Below are 14,657 nucleotides of genomic sequence, written 5' to 3' on the forward strand. Positions count from 1 at the left end.
GATGTGTACAAAAAGGGCTGTTGGAATTTGTATATTGACTACATAAATTAATTTGCATTTATAGGTTTCTTTCCTGGGTTGGCATATTTCATATTAAATATTAAAACAGAAAGTTGCCCTAGGACATATCTACGGTCTCCTTTTTATTTTATTTTTTATTGTTTATTGTTTTGGACACACCTTGACTTTTACTGGGATGCTTGAATTTCCCAGAAGCATTCCTTAAACATTTACAATATTTTTGGTCCTTTTTCCCAGAAGAGAAAGACATTTAAATGTGTTTATCTGCTTAAAGGTAATTTTGTCAACTTTTAAGAGCATAGATTAATATAAACCTGACAGATCTGGAAAAAGACACAAAACTTTCTTTTTTCGCCATTATTACAGTTCAATCATGACCACTCTCATTTTATACATAAGAATGCAGTGTAAGTAGGATTAATCTTGGGAGACTAGTGTACTGCTACACTGCTGCTGTGCAAAGCTTACTGCTAAAGCATACTCAGAATTTCATGGAGTAGGATTTATATGCGGCTGCTGCAAGGTAAGGTAGGGAGAACCGGTAGAGGATCTAGACAGGTGGTGCTGGGGAGGAGGGAGGGCTAAAGAAAATTCTCATGGCACGCATTACTGAGCTGGACCACCCAGGACAGAAATAAATAAAGTTGTGTAGACAGTTGTGTTTGATTAGGGATTAAGCTAATCCTAAGACTTTTAAGGCCCCGATATACTCATGGCGAAGTTCTTTTTCGATCTTCGTTTAGGGGTCAAACTTTCTTTTCCGGAAAGTTTGCTTTGGCAAGCTGTTTCGAACTCCCAAAACGAACTTCCTTTCGGCCTGATTTTTTTCCGAAATGACGTCACATCAGTTTGTTCTTCGATTTTGCTTGAAGTATATTAAGCCAGAATTAAGCCTTAGTTCAGTGAGGACATTTAAAGGGTTAGTTCACCCAAAAATGAAAATTCTTTCAGTATTTACTCACCCTCATGTTCTTCCAACCCCGTAAGACCTTTGTTCATCTTTGGAACACGAATTAAGATATTTTTGATGAAATCTGAGAGCTGGATCACTCCTCCATAGGCTTCCTCAGGGATTGAACTTGCCGGCCTCGAAAAGTTATTAAAAGCATCGTTAAAATAGTCCAAGTGACTACAGTGGCTCAATCTTAAGTTTATCAAATGACGAGAATACTTTTTGTGTGCAAAAACAAACAAAAATAACGACTTTATTTCAACTATTTATTTCCTTCTCTATGGGCCTCGAGTCAGGTTACTAGTTTAACAGCGTACGCTTCTGTTGTTGTACGTCACACGCATTACACACATGACCAGCGTCGGCCAATAGTGAGCCTACGTGTGACGTAGCTCTACGCAATTACACTAGTTTAACTGACTAGAGGCCCAAAGAGAAGGAAATGAATAGTTGAAATAAAGTCGTTATTTATGTTTGTCTTTGCGCACAAAAAGTATTCTCGTCGTTTGATAAACTTAAGATTGAGCCACTGTAGTCACTAGGACTATTTTAACAATGTCTTTAATAACTTTTCGAGGCCGGCAAGTTTCAATCCCTGAAGACGCCTATGGACTAGTATGGAGAAGGGATCCAGCTCTCAGATTTCATCAAAAATATCTTAATTCGTGTTCCAAAGATAAACGAAGGTCTTGCGGGGTTGGAACAACATGAGGGTGAGTAAATACTGACAGAATTTTCATTTTTGGGTGAACTATCCCTTTAAGTGGCTTTAATAAACATCACTGGTGTGCATCTTGAGACAAAACAATGGCACTGAGGTATTTTAAGCTATGTCATCATTACACAGTATATTCCACCATCAGACACTTACAAACACTTTTAATGAAGCAATCATATTAGTGCTACACTTCTTTTTTTTGTCAGTAGCGGGTCAGATGAGGTCGTTGTTTCATCATTTAGAGCTCAGGCTCTTGTTGCTGAGTTTTATTTGCTGAGGTTTAGCATGTGGCTAGAGAGATTCAGTTCTAATCAGATGATTTATGTTACAGTGGTGTTGCTTAGCAACATGACTGCCATTAACATTTGCTGTGTACTACTTTTAGTCGTTCCAGACATCAGAACTTCTCACTTCTTATCTAATATGTGTTTGTGTTCTTATGCGTCCAGCTGTTGTCATTGAATGTATATCTGTATGATTGTGTTCATCTGTTTTTCTCTTCTGTTTGGGTGTGTTTAAGGATACACTGCTGGATCTGTTGTGCGAGGCCATGGCTTCGACTGTGCGTCAGGGGAAGGGCTTCCTGGTCACTGGTTTCCCAAAGAATGTGAAGCAGGCGCAAGAATATGAAGCCAAGGTCAGTGCTCTTCAGGAAAGGATGGAATCACTGGGAGTGAGACTGCAGTCACTAATGACAAATACTATAACAGTTGTTGCATTATGTTGAGTACAATGGCAGGAAGTTATTAATATTAAGGAATAGGTTTCTCAGAATGAAAATTCTGACATTGTTTACTCACCTTCATGTTGTTTTAAAGCCGTATGCCTCTCATTGTTTTATGAAACACAAACAGACATTTTGAAAAGTGTTCATGCCCACAAAAGCAGATTCCAGGTCTTCCAAAGCCATATGATTACGTTCTTTGAGATACAGGTGGAAAATCTGATGTAATTTGCTGAAAAACTTCTCTTCACTGCAGCTCTCAGATGTAATTTGCATTTGAGTATAATCAGTTTTAACATCAGTGATGCCAGTCACTTTAGTACCAAACATGACAGCCAAGTTTGAATATGGACAAATTAGATCTGAGAGCTACTTCAGAGGACAAGATTTACAATGACTATTGGGTTAACTTTTGATTTGTCTCACACACTCACGGTGTTCACCGGCACAGAAGAAATCGAGGTTATGCATTGATATCACTTTCCTGCCTGAACATACAATGATCCCCTGCTTAAAGGCAGTTGGACTCGACAGTGATCCTTACAACTTACCAAAAAACTATTGGTCCATTGACATTGAATGTGATTTCACAAAGTAGAAAAACATTGCAATCAACCAATCGGATCTGAAAGACAAGCTTAGAGTTTATTTCAAGTTTAGGCTTACAACCAGGGTTAGGTGCTTCTACATCAGTGTGATTCACCTATCTTTTCCTTCTGATTTTATGGATAAATTCGGGTTAGGGTTAGTACTAAATTTTTGGACAGAAATGTTGTTCCAGGATCAACAAAATATATTGATCAAGGAACATGTCTTACTTGGCAAAATCACAGTGACCCAACATTGACAGGAGGCCAGGAATAGGGTTTCTTGACACTTATATGTACCTGATTTTGACAAAGAGGTATTACATAAAGCAAAGGCGTAACACTTTATCTGCTAGACCAGCGTTTTTCACCTTGGTCCTGGGGACCCACTGTGTCTCTCTTTTAAGCATCTACTGTGTTCCATTGAACAATGAATGACAGCATTGTCTTCTTTGGACATCTACACCTTTTAACTCCTGCAGAAGTCAATTTTTCATCTGTGTTAATAGCTTCAATCTCTGATCTGACATGTGTGTATATGTGTGGGTTTGTGTTTCAGATGGGGCAGCCCGACATTGTTCTGCTTCTGGAATGTTCTGCGGACATCATGAGCCGACGTCTGCAGCAGAGGGCCACCTGCAGCCTGCACACTAAAGAAGCCCGAGACAGAGACACTGGTCGTAGAGTGGACGGATTCTGCAGTCTGGTCAATCCCGTGGTCGGCCACTACCAACACAGAGAAGTTCTGCATAAGGTCGGTGTGGAGAAGCTAAGATACTATTAGTCTGAGCGGTGATGTTTCAGTGTAATTTGGACGTTAGGTGGGTCATTTCGACTGGTTACACTGACCTCAATTGAACCTCTTAAGTGTACTTTACATACATCCTTGAAATATGTCCCCTATCTTGAGTTTTGACTTACACAAAGCACATATTAACCAGATTTGGGTTTGTCATGTCAGGATATTTTCACTCAGATATCCGGTAAATGAAAGTGCATCTGATTTATAAGCAAAAACATCCTCTGATCTCTCTAAAAGGGAAGCCGTCTTTTAAAGAGATAGTTCCATTATTTTTTCTGTGTAACATAAAAGAAGATATTTTGAGAAATGGCTGGGTGTTTTTTTTTTTTCATTCAATATGTCAATGGTCACCAATGCTTGTTACCAACATTAATCAAAATATCTTGTGCTGCAAAAGAAATAAAATCAATCATCATCACCATGGTAAACAAAGGTGCTTCAAAAATACATTGGTATTATTGTGGTACATGTACATTTTAATAGCACCATGGTCCATTTAAATATGCGGATTTTAAAGTAGTCATTTCAACACCTCAACTTATTGAAATATTACAATCTTAAAGGGTTAGTTCAACCAAAAATGAATATTCTGTCATCATTTACTCATGTTGTTCCAAACCCATAAGACTTTCGTTCATCTTCAAATCACAAATGATATTTAATGAAATCTGAGCGATTTGTGTCCCTCCATTAACAGTTTAGTCTATGCAACTACCACTTTGACACTTTAAAAAGTTCATTCAGAGATTGTAAAACTAATCCATATGAATTGAGCTGTTTAGTCCTAATTTTCTGAAGAGACACGATCACTTTATATGATGAGAGATTGGATTTAGGCCAGTGGTCTTCACTATTTTTTTCATGAGAGCCGCACTGATAGGACAAAGTCAGTAGGAGAGCCATTTTTACAGGAAAGTATAAAAAGTTACATCCAGTCATAAATACCATGTCTGTTTATTAATGTCACCCCTGAACATTCAATATGCAATCCAATAAATATATATATTTTTTAATGATTTACCAGTCAAATTTGTAACTGAGACAAGATGATTTCCCTTAATGACAAAAAAAGCAGGATTTCCAGAATAGATCATCCCAGAATGACATTAAGTCATTTTTTTCTACATTAGCCCCTCATGTATCTAATCATCCAAGAGCACATGCGGCGTTAAGAGCTGGAAATACCGCCATAACTGGCAACTCCGCAGGGACTGGATATGTTTACATGCACAACTTTTGTTTCAATCGGACTGAATTCATTGTGATTGATTAATCTGAATGTATTGCAGTTTACATGAATGCTTAACATCGTGATATGATGCATGATCAGGGTGATGTGCACGTTTAGAAGTCAAAAAATTTCAAATTTGGAATAGTTTTTTTGACATTCGCACACTGCACAAATATACAAAGTTTCCTGCTGTTGTCGCGTAATAACCATTTTCCTACATTGGTTCTTTATTTGTTTTAAACAGCAGACTTAATATCAAATTCTGGTCATAATTTGGAGACTATGATGAACCGTTATGCCGTGCTGTTTGTATTGATCACGCAGTAAAAATTCCCAAAATCATTCGTCTGTGGATGAGAACCTGAAACAAGGACTGGTGAGCCGTTGTCCTGCTTCACTTCACAGATACGGAGTGAAAGGAGAATTATAGAACGACGTGACACTCGTTTATACGACACTTTATTCATCAGAAGAACAGCGCGTTCAGCGCGACGGACGGTGTCCTTTCAGTTTTGGTTTTCAATCGATCAAGTGAACATGTTCTCTCGATAAACCACCCCTTTGAATCCGATCAAAATTATTTGAAAATAGAGCTGACACTTGGAGTTTTTAATGGGTTATGTTATAGTCCAACTTCTTTTTAAATGTTTTTATGAAATATCTGTAGTGACTGCTTGATCATATCACTGTATTATTTACGGCCATGCGAGCCACAAATGAAAGCTTGGCGAGCCGGAGCCGCGCAATGAGTAACACTGATTTAGGCTTTTATTCACATACAGTATTTAAACATTCATCAACGCACACATCAGTTGTGGTAAATCAAGCATGTTCGCTTGATGAGTGAGAACCGATGAGGTTCCTCCTCGTGTTACGCAGCACATTTGATCTTCTACTAGAACCAATTAGGTTTGTTCTCCTGTATCAAGCAGTTATGGATGAGCGTCTGTTTATGTTCACTGATCAGTGTTTATATGTGAATAAAAGCCTAAATTCAATCTGTTCATCATATAAAGTGATCGTGTCTCTTTAGAAAATTTGGACTGAACCGCTCAATTCATATGGATTAGTTGTACACTCTTTGTGAACTTTTTGAAGTGTCAAAGTGTGCAGTTGCGAACTGTCAATGGAGGGACAGAAAGATCAAAATTTCATTAATATCTTTATTTTTGTTTCAAAGATGAACAAAAGTTTTACAGATTTGGAACGACATGAGGGTGAGAAAATGATGGCTTTTGGGTCAACTAACCCTTTAAAAGATGTGAGATCCCCATATTTTTCTGGTTATGCTCTAAAATATTTCAGTGAGAAATTGCTCTTTGAGCAGTTCGCCCACGGCGCAATTTAAAGATAATAATCATTTAAATCTATTCATTCAAAGGATTAGTAACTGACATGCAAAGCTAAATCCACCTGCTGAAATATCAATAAAATAATTTTAAAGGGAAATGCTTTTTTTTTGTTTAGTTTTTTGTTAGTGCATTAGTGTGACAAAAGAAAACTTGCAGTTCAGGCCAATTACCACAACTAATTTAAATGATCATTTATTAATAATATCTGTTTACTGCTGAAAACCCTTTTAATAGAACAAAATGTATTACACTGTAATCATATCTGATGATCCAGTGATGATGACAGATGAACCTGTCTCTATATACAGAGTGAAAACATTCAGAACATCTGTGTTTGTAGGATTTTTTAGCGCAAAATGACATTCCTCCTGTGGGTTGATGCCCTACTTTTCAGCTTATGATTTCTAACAGCCGTTGTGTTGTGTGCGTATATGTAGATTGATGCCGAGCAGCCCCCAGAAGACGTCTTTGAGCAGATCTGCCTCGTCTTGGACTCCTGCTAGAGAGTTTGGACTCGCACTGCCCCCTGGAGGACAAAACCATCACCTACAGCTTCACTGCAGACTGACTCACATTTACACACACAAACACGCCTGTGATAACAGCTTCTGTATGGCATGTCCACTTGGAAAACTGGCACCTGTTCATTTCACATCATCGTCGTTCACTGTAAATACCAGCCCAATAAATCAACTGTGTTTATCTCTCGGTATCGAACCTGTATGCTTTAGCTAGCTTTCAGCTTCACAAAACAAGGAAAGAGGGTTATTTACTTGTCTGGTGCCGTTTTAGTGTTTTAGGACTCAATCAGTATCCTTGAGTACTGAAATCAGCAAAACTGAGAAGCATGAAGGATTGGCCGCTGGAGAGCATTTTTTATATTGTAACTTTATTCATTATATCGTGCTAAGCGTGCCAGAATAGTGATTTATTGTAGTTGAAGCGGAAATGAATGAGCTGGAAAGGGAAATGATTTGAATTTCACAGTCTGGCTTTTACACGTGCAATGAATCAATGAATTTCACAATGAGGTGGTAACTGTATTCTTCTTTATCAACCAGAGTGAAATAAAGACATTTCATATGTTTAATGGATTTATTTTTTTCTTTAAAAGTAGAAGCTGTGTGCTAGAATGTTGTTTTCATTTTAGTTATTGTATGTGTGGGTATGAAGAGGAAGTCAAAAATCATTGCCCCTGTCACTACTTAGTGTTTCGGCCGATTGGGTCTCACGTAGACGACACTTAACGTGTACACAAGGTTAAAAACGCTCTCAGCTTGTCCACTTCCAGAGGAACCCGCCTACTGACCTTTCGACGGCTGAAGACCCAAGTTTGGTCTGAAGACGAAAATGTACCAAGCACAATGTTCTCTCACCATTGCTGATTTCTAACAAGCACTCGGTGTGGTCTAGCAGAAACAAAAGCTGCTGCTCTCCTTATGATATGTTTGAAGGTTATGCTTTCAAAGCTAGCTCGCTATTGCTAGCCTCTCCGAAAACCGCCTACCCTACCTTTAAGAACAGAAATGAACCAGAAAGATAAATCATAATACCCGAGTCATGTGGTGTAGAAAGACTTTTCACATACTTTTATTTCCACAGTTCTCCTCTAACATTTTTTACATTATTTAAGAACAGACTGTTATACACAGATACTGAAGCAGGTCAAGGGAGGGGAGGTGAACAGAACAGAACCCAATACAAAATGGTCTACTCAAAGCACAACAAAATGTATGTGTATAAAATAACGTGGGAGTGTCGCGCGGGCGACGACCGCCACAGACTCGATTTCTTGTTATTCTTTGTCTTTTAAATAGATTAATAAAAATACAATCTTTTCATGGACCGTGAGGAAACTGCGAAAAATTAGAGGGATCTAAGGGCGTGATGATGGTTGGGCAGTTTTTCACAGAGAGCAAACGTACCACGAGTTCTTTATTTTCTTCTTCTAAAAACAAGTGGCAAGGGAAGAAAAAAAAATGGCACATGGCAACTACCACTGGCTACTTTTCACCATATATTTGAATACTCCACATGATCAACAACAGTACACATTGAGAGAAAAGAAAAGAAAGCCCTCCACGAGCGCAGAGAGCGTGAAGAATGCCTTCCGGATTTCAGCTGGTCTTCTCCGTGCTGTAGTGCTTCGAGGTTTGGGAACCTGTCGGGTGGGTTAAGTGGAGTGGGGTTTTTTTACCCAAATTCGCCGTTTAAAAAAAACAGGAAATTAACGTAAATAAAGTGACAACATCATGTAACGGTCGTAAGTGGAAACAAAGAGCAGCTTCTAGTGAAAATGGTAGCCTATGGCAAGAGACACGTATGGGGGTTGGTCAGCTGGGATTTTTTCGGAGATGTGAGCGAACCTCCTCGATTGGTTAAAAACCTGGTATGAATCAAAGACAACAGTCTCAGCACCAAGTTCCATTCCTTGTACTCCCGCCTCATGAAAATAGCTCACACACAAAGCTTCACTTATAAATATTTCAACTACAGACGACATTTTGCACTTTAACGCGAGCCCGCCCTCCGCCGATGATGATTCCAGAGCCGAACGCTCCTCTGAGAGGTGCGTCACTCGACACCCGTCACTCAAATGGCGGGAACAAAGGGAGACGTCGAGTTGCTTTCTAAACGTCCTGGGATTGGGAATGTCGGTGCGCCATTTCTTTCTTTCGTTCTTTCCTCTCGTTTCTTTTGATTTGAGATAGTGTTACTTGACGAGACCTGGTAAGGTTTGACAACCGCGGCAGGGTGTTGCCCCCTCCCCCCCACGAACCCTCCCCCACCCCACCCCCCTCCAGCAGTGGGTCGGGGCGAGGTGCAGCACATCTGCGGTACCCTCTCGCCCAGACTTAAGCATTTCTTTGACTTGGATGATGGAGTCATGCACAGAATGCCCTGGGGGCTGCGGCCCAGCCCTGGATACTAGCGCTGGAGCTCGTCCCTGTCATCTGTTGGCAGGGAAGTAGTTGGGGTCCAGGTAGTTGTAGCCTGTGCTCTGCTGTAAGCAGTAGTCTCTGTCCACGAAGGTTTCGGCCGGGCAGACTGGCTCCAGTCTGTGTGTGGGCTTGTGGGTCTCGGTTTTGAACAAACTGAAGGGGGCAGAAAGAAAGGTGTGTGGTTAGGACAAGGCTGTTGTGCCAACGTTTAAGTTGAAACTGTGGAAATTTTACGCACAAACTAAAATAATTGTGCAAAAACGCCTTAGATTTGTCTTCAATGGAAACTTAAATGGAAGAGATTTTCTTGTGTCAAGAATTTCAACTAAAAAAACCATTTGAAACCAAGTCATTAAACGGATGTAATACCAGAACTCAAAGGAGTCTTTCTTTCTTAACTCTTTCCCCGTCATTGGTTTTGAAAAGAGTTTTTGATCATTTTCACAAGCATTTCACAATATTTTGTAATATGAATATCTGAAAATGCATACTATAAAAAGTATGCAGAGCCTCTGCTTCTAGATTCATGCATCCTTTTTTTTATCAACACTTCAATGTAAATAAGTTTCATGAAAAAAGCTACTTTGAGCAAAAAGCTCAGAAAATCACGTTTTTGTCAAAGACAAATCAAATCGATGATCAAATCATAGATGGTAGATCGAGTCTATCAACACCCCTAAAGCTTCACAATCTTATAGCTTGTCCTGGGTCGACATTTCATTTAGTAACATTAACATCAGCCTAATAGCGCACCCTACCGTATAACAGCCGGAAAATTCCATCACTGGCGGGGAAAGAGCTAAATGCTTCGATATCAGTCCACAACGTTTTCAACACATTGGTTTCCAGAAGTAAAAATTTCATTCATTTTCTACATAGGATAATTGATTTTTAACAATAACTTATAAATCTTTAAAGACAAGCAACTGTGATTTCCAAGGTATAATAATAATTCATTACATTTACATTCATTACAATCTCCTCAACCACCACCAATGTGCAGCACCACCTGGATGATGCGGCGGCAGCCATATTGTGCCAGAATGCCCACCACACACACCAGCTTAGTGGTGGAGAGGAGACAGAGTGATGAAGTCAATGGGTGTATATGGGGATGATTGGGAGGCCATGATGGACAATGGGCAAATTTGGCCAGGATGCCGGGGTTAAATCCCTACTCTTTTTCCGTAGGACATCCTGGGATTTTTAATGACCACAGAGAGTCAGGACCTCGATTTAACATCTCATCCAAAGGACTGTGCTTTTTGACTGTATATATACTGTGTCCCCGTCACTATACTGGGGCGTTAAGACCCACACAGACCACAGGGTGAGCGCCCCCTGCTGACTTCACTAACACTACTTCCAGCAGTAACCTGGTTTTCCCAGGAGGTCTCCCATCCAGGTACTAACCAGGCTCAACCCTGCTTAGTTTCAGTGGGCAACTAGAATATGGTATATATGCTGTTGCTGGAGCCATCCACATGGATCACTTCAACTTAGGGCTGTAGTACTTGAGTCCGGTCTTGGACTCGAGTCCGGACTCGAGACCGTTTTTCTATGATCTCGGACTTGTCTCGGACTTGCTGGTATTCGGACTCGGACTTGTCTCGTTCGCGGCCACTGGTCTTGCCAAATATGGCTTTTGGTCTCGACCGAGTCCAGGTGTCTTTAATATGTTCCCAGTAAGCACACATAAAAGCCATTTATATGCGCGCTGTTTATTTGCTCTGGTGTGAGCCGCGATTGTGCCAGAACCAGCCAGTCATCGAGATATAATTCAGCATGCGCACTCCCCGGAGTCTCAGGGGAGAAAGCGCCGCGTCCATGCACTTCGTAAATGTACAGGGTGCTAGGGACAGACCGAACGGCAGAACTGTGTATTGATAAGCTTTCCCCTCGAAGGCGTATCTCAAGAACGGCCTATGATGGGGGGCTGTTTGAATGTGAAAGTATGGGTCTTTCAGATCCACAGTGAAACCCTGCTATCATGAGGTATCACCATATGTCATCATTCTGTTTTCTTTAGATTAGAAGATTATATGATATCAAGGGGAATGTCTATACTTAAAAATCCTGGGTGTTGTGAGACTGTTTTTGCTTTTAGATCAACAAATAATAACCCAAAATGATTGTCTTGATAATGTCTTTTTTTCCCCTGTCCTGGACTCTGTCTTGACTTGGACTCGAACCTCTTCGGTCTCGGTCTTGTCTTGGACTCGACTAGTCTAGGTCTTGGACTTGTCTTGGACTCGACAAAGGTGGTCTTGACTACAGCCCTACTTAAACTTATTTTTAAAATAATCGTGTTTGAAAAACTACATTACCCATGAAGCTATACAGATTATTCCACCAATAAAAACCTGTGGCGGGCAAAAAAAAAAAAAAAAAAAAAAAAGGTATGCTGTCAAAATACTTTATTCTATATACAGACATTCAAATAAACTTGTCAGTTGCAGTGCTTCATGGAATTGTATTTTGTTCCTCAAAAAAAGCACTGTCTTGTACCGATGTCTTTTTGTCTGATTTTCAAATACGTTTTTGCTTCTTTTGTGATTCACCTCGTAGCTGGTCGGTTTGTTTCATAGCTTATAACACTTTAACGAAAAATGAATGGAAAAAAACTTCTGGAACCAATGAAGGTAAAAAAAAAAAAAGTGAGCGGGCATTAATGCTAAAGGACACAAAAATTCATAATCAGAATTGAAAATTTATAGTGTTTGCAGAAAAAGCATTTGCAGGCCAAAACCACCATTTACATTAGGGTTGGGCGGTATTTCGGTAATATCGTATACCGCGGGGTCTTAAAATAGCAACGGTATCAGTTTCAATACCGTCATTACCGGCACTTATATATAATAAATAAATATAATTTATTCAATGCCTAAAAATGCTTATGTAGTTGTCATCAAGTGACAGTGTGGAGGAGAAAGAGAGAGAGAGAGAAGGGAGAGGCGGTAAATACTGACGAGGCAATTTGTAAATGTTGTAATAAAAAAGGTGACCGCGAGAGATGGAAACACCTCTAACCTAATGTCGCATCTCCGAAACAAAGACCCACTCACCGCTGCGAGGGTGCATTTTGCCCCGAGTTCATTAAATAAGCGCATTAGTTTATATTTGTTAAAATATTATAATGTTATTTTTTTTACGTTGATAATGAAAACTGAAGAGCACTAGTAAGATGGAATGCATCTGGAGTCAGACATTGACCAATTAATTAAGTTTCATTTTGTAAAAGGCCTTTATTTAAAGTGAATTTCGTTTTGTATAAATTGTATCCTAATTTTAATTTTTTTTTTATCAACCAATAATAAATAAGAATCAAATATATCAGACAACATAATCATGACTTGATCATGCGCTGGCGCGCCGCGGTCACTTGCATTGAAATCTCATCATAAATTAACCGAAACTCAGTGTATGTCTCACAGACATGACAGATATCTAAATAAAGCTTGAAATTTCATTAAACGAAACAATTCAAAACGAAAAGAAATAGGCCACTCGCTGATTATTTAATCCATGATGTGCATTTCTCTCTATGTGCGTTCATACGGAAATGGCGATCATCAAATTAAACGAAACTATTCCAAACGAAAAGAAATAGGCTAGCCTACTCTCTGATTATGTAATCCATGATGTGCATTTCTCTCTATCGTTCACTATGGAGATGGCGATTCATCAATTTCTTTAAACTAAACAATTCAAAAGGAAAAGAAATACAGGCAGCATACTCTCGGATTAATCCAGGATGTGCATTTCTCTCTATAGGCGCGTTCACTGCGGAGATATCAATCGTCAATTTCTTTAAACGAAACAATTCAAAAGGAAAAGAAAAAGGTTAGCCTATACCTTCTGATTATGTAATCCATGATTTGCATTTCTCTCTATATATGCGCGTTCACTAGGTGATGGCGATCGTCAGCTTAATCTTTGCAGCACTGACAGAAAAGTTGTATTAATAAAAATTAATGGCCGCATGTCACCGGATTTACAAATGCACTTGTTGCTTGTTGCTTGTTAATTTAATTTAAATGAATTAATAAAATGAATACAATTGTCATAATTAAAATAATTAAATATTATTAATTGTCCCATTTTTGCTCATTTATAAATAGTATTTATATCTACCACCCCCTCAGCATCTGGGTTAAACAATTATTTGGCGCCACCATATTATAACGGCCCACGTATTAAAAATAGTCGAGTCTAAATAGGGCTACGGCTCATATTACATTTAATGCCGTCAACAGGGATCAGACACAACGTGCACGGGTTGGCCTTGATTTTTTTTGTTGTGTTTTTTATGCCCGATCTGGTATTCAGTTTCTGAACGGTGTAGACACAAGCCAACAGTTTGGTGACGCTGTCTGAGCCTTATGTCATAATTTTTAATGAGTCACGGTAATACCGTATACCCCGGTAAAATAGGGAGGAGGTTTGACGGTATCAAAATGTGGATACCGCCCAAGCCTAATTTACATGCACATCAAATTCTGTGCAAGGTCTATATTTGGGTTGCAGCCATATTTCCAACACAATGGTTATTTGCAAATAGCCACAGAGTCAACATAACTCTGAGAATTTGTTTTCCTACACTATTGCTGAAAAATCAGTTAGCAGCCTAAAGATTCCCAGCTCCATATTAGTTTAGTGAGACTGTGACTCACCAGTCGGAGCAGGTACTGCAGAAGTCCACGGCGTTGTCCTGCGGGCAGTCCTGACAGTGCCACCGTGCACCCTGGATGGGCTCCATGCCACACATGTCACACTGAGCGAGAATTACAAGCGAACATGAAAAAACCAAAAGCGCTGAACATGACAAACAGACACATTATGTTGTTATGCACTTGTCGAACAGCCATAAAATGCTTCATTCTTCATGGCTCAGAGAGATGGTATTTATCGCTTGGAATAGTTCACTCAAAAAAGACATTTCCGTCATCATTTACTGATGTTGTTTCCAAACCTGTACGACTTTCTCTCAAATGGAACACAAAAATATGTTTTGTCCAATGTTGCAGGTAATACCTTCTTTTGTTTTTCACAGACGAAAGGCAGTCATACAGGTTTGTAATGACATGAGGGTGAAGTCAATTTCCCTTCCAACAGAAATCAGTGAGAAATTGGCATGGAGACAGACTAAGAAATGCCATGTGTACCTTATAGCCGACGTGCTGCATGAGAGCGCTCTCAGCCTGGATCTCCTGTAGTTTCTGTTTCTTGAGTTTCTTCAGCTCCATCAGCTCCTTGTACTCCGGCAGGTGCCTGAGCTCCACTGGCACCCCATCCTCGTCCTGAAACATCACAGCAGGATCAGAACAG

The 14,657-nt window shown here is 39.6% G+C and overlaps 2 protein-coding genes across 4 annotated transcripts in view; one reads left to right on the plus strand and one right to left on the minus strand.

The window, feature by feature from the left end:
- The window catches only part of ak5 (adenylate kinase 5), a 136,645-nt gene extending 129,168 nt beyond the window's left edge, over window positions 1-7,477 (plus strand). For all 3 annotated transcript variants that reach the window (XM_077200161.1, XM_077200208.1, XM_077200183.1), the window contains exons 12-14: window positions 2,212-2,328; window positions 3,562-3,756; window positions 6,825-7,477. In XM_077200161.1, the coding sequence (XP_077056276.1) occupies window positions 2,212-2,328; window positions 3,562-3,756; window positions 6,825-6,890 (378 nt within the window). In that variant the 3' untranslated portion in view covers window positions 6,891-7,477. The remainder of the gene's footprint in view (window positions 1-2,211; window positions 2,329-3,561; window positions 3,757-6,824) is intronic.
- A 476-nt stretch (window positions 7,478-7,953) lies between these two features.
- The window catches only part of zzz3 (zinc finger, ZZ-type containing 3), a 30,670-nt gene continuing 23,966 nt past the window's right edge, over window positions 7,954-14,657 (minus strand). Inside the window, exons 10-12 of the mRNA XM_077200124.1 lie at window positions 14,495-14,629; window positions 14,003-14,103; window positions 7,954-9,482 (exon numbers count right to left, since the gene is read on the minus strand). Of these exons, the coding sequence (XP_077056239.1) occupies window positions 9,338-9,482; window positions 14,003-14,103; window positions 14,495-14,629 (381 nt within the window). The 3' untranslated portion in view covers window positions 7,954-9,337. The remainder of the gene's footprint in view (window positions 9,483-14,002; window positions 14,104-14,494; window positions 14,630-14,657) is intronic.

Source organism: Siphateles boraxobius, unplaced genomic scaffold, assembly GCF_051911475.1.
Source record: "Siphateles boraxobius isolate OS27281-9 unplaced genomic scaffold, OSU_SipBor_1 1, whole genome shotgun sequence".
NCBI classification, from domain to species: domain Eukaryota; kingdom Metazoa; phylum Chordata; class Actinopteri; order Cypriniformes; family Leuciscidae; genus Siphateles; species Siphateles boraxobius.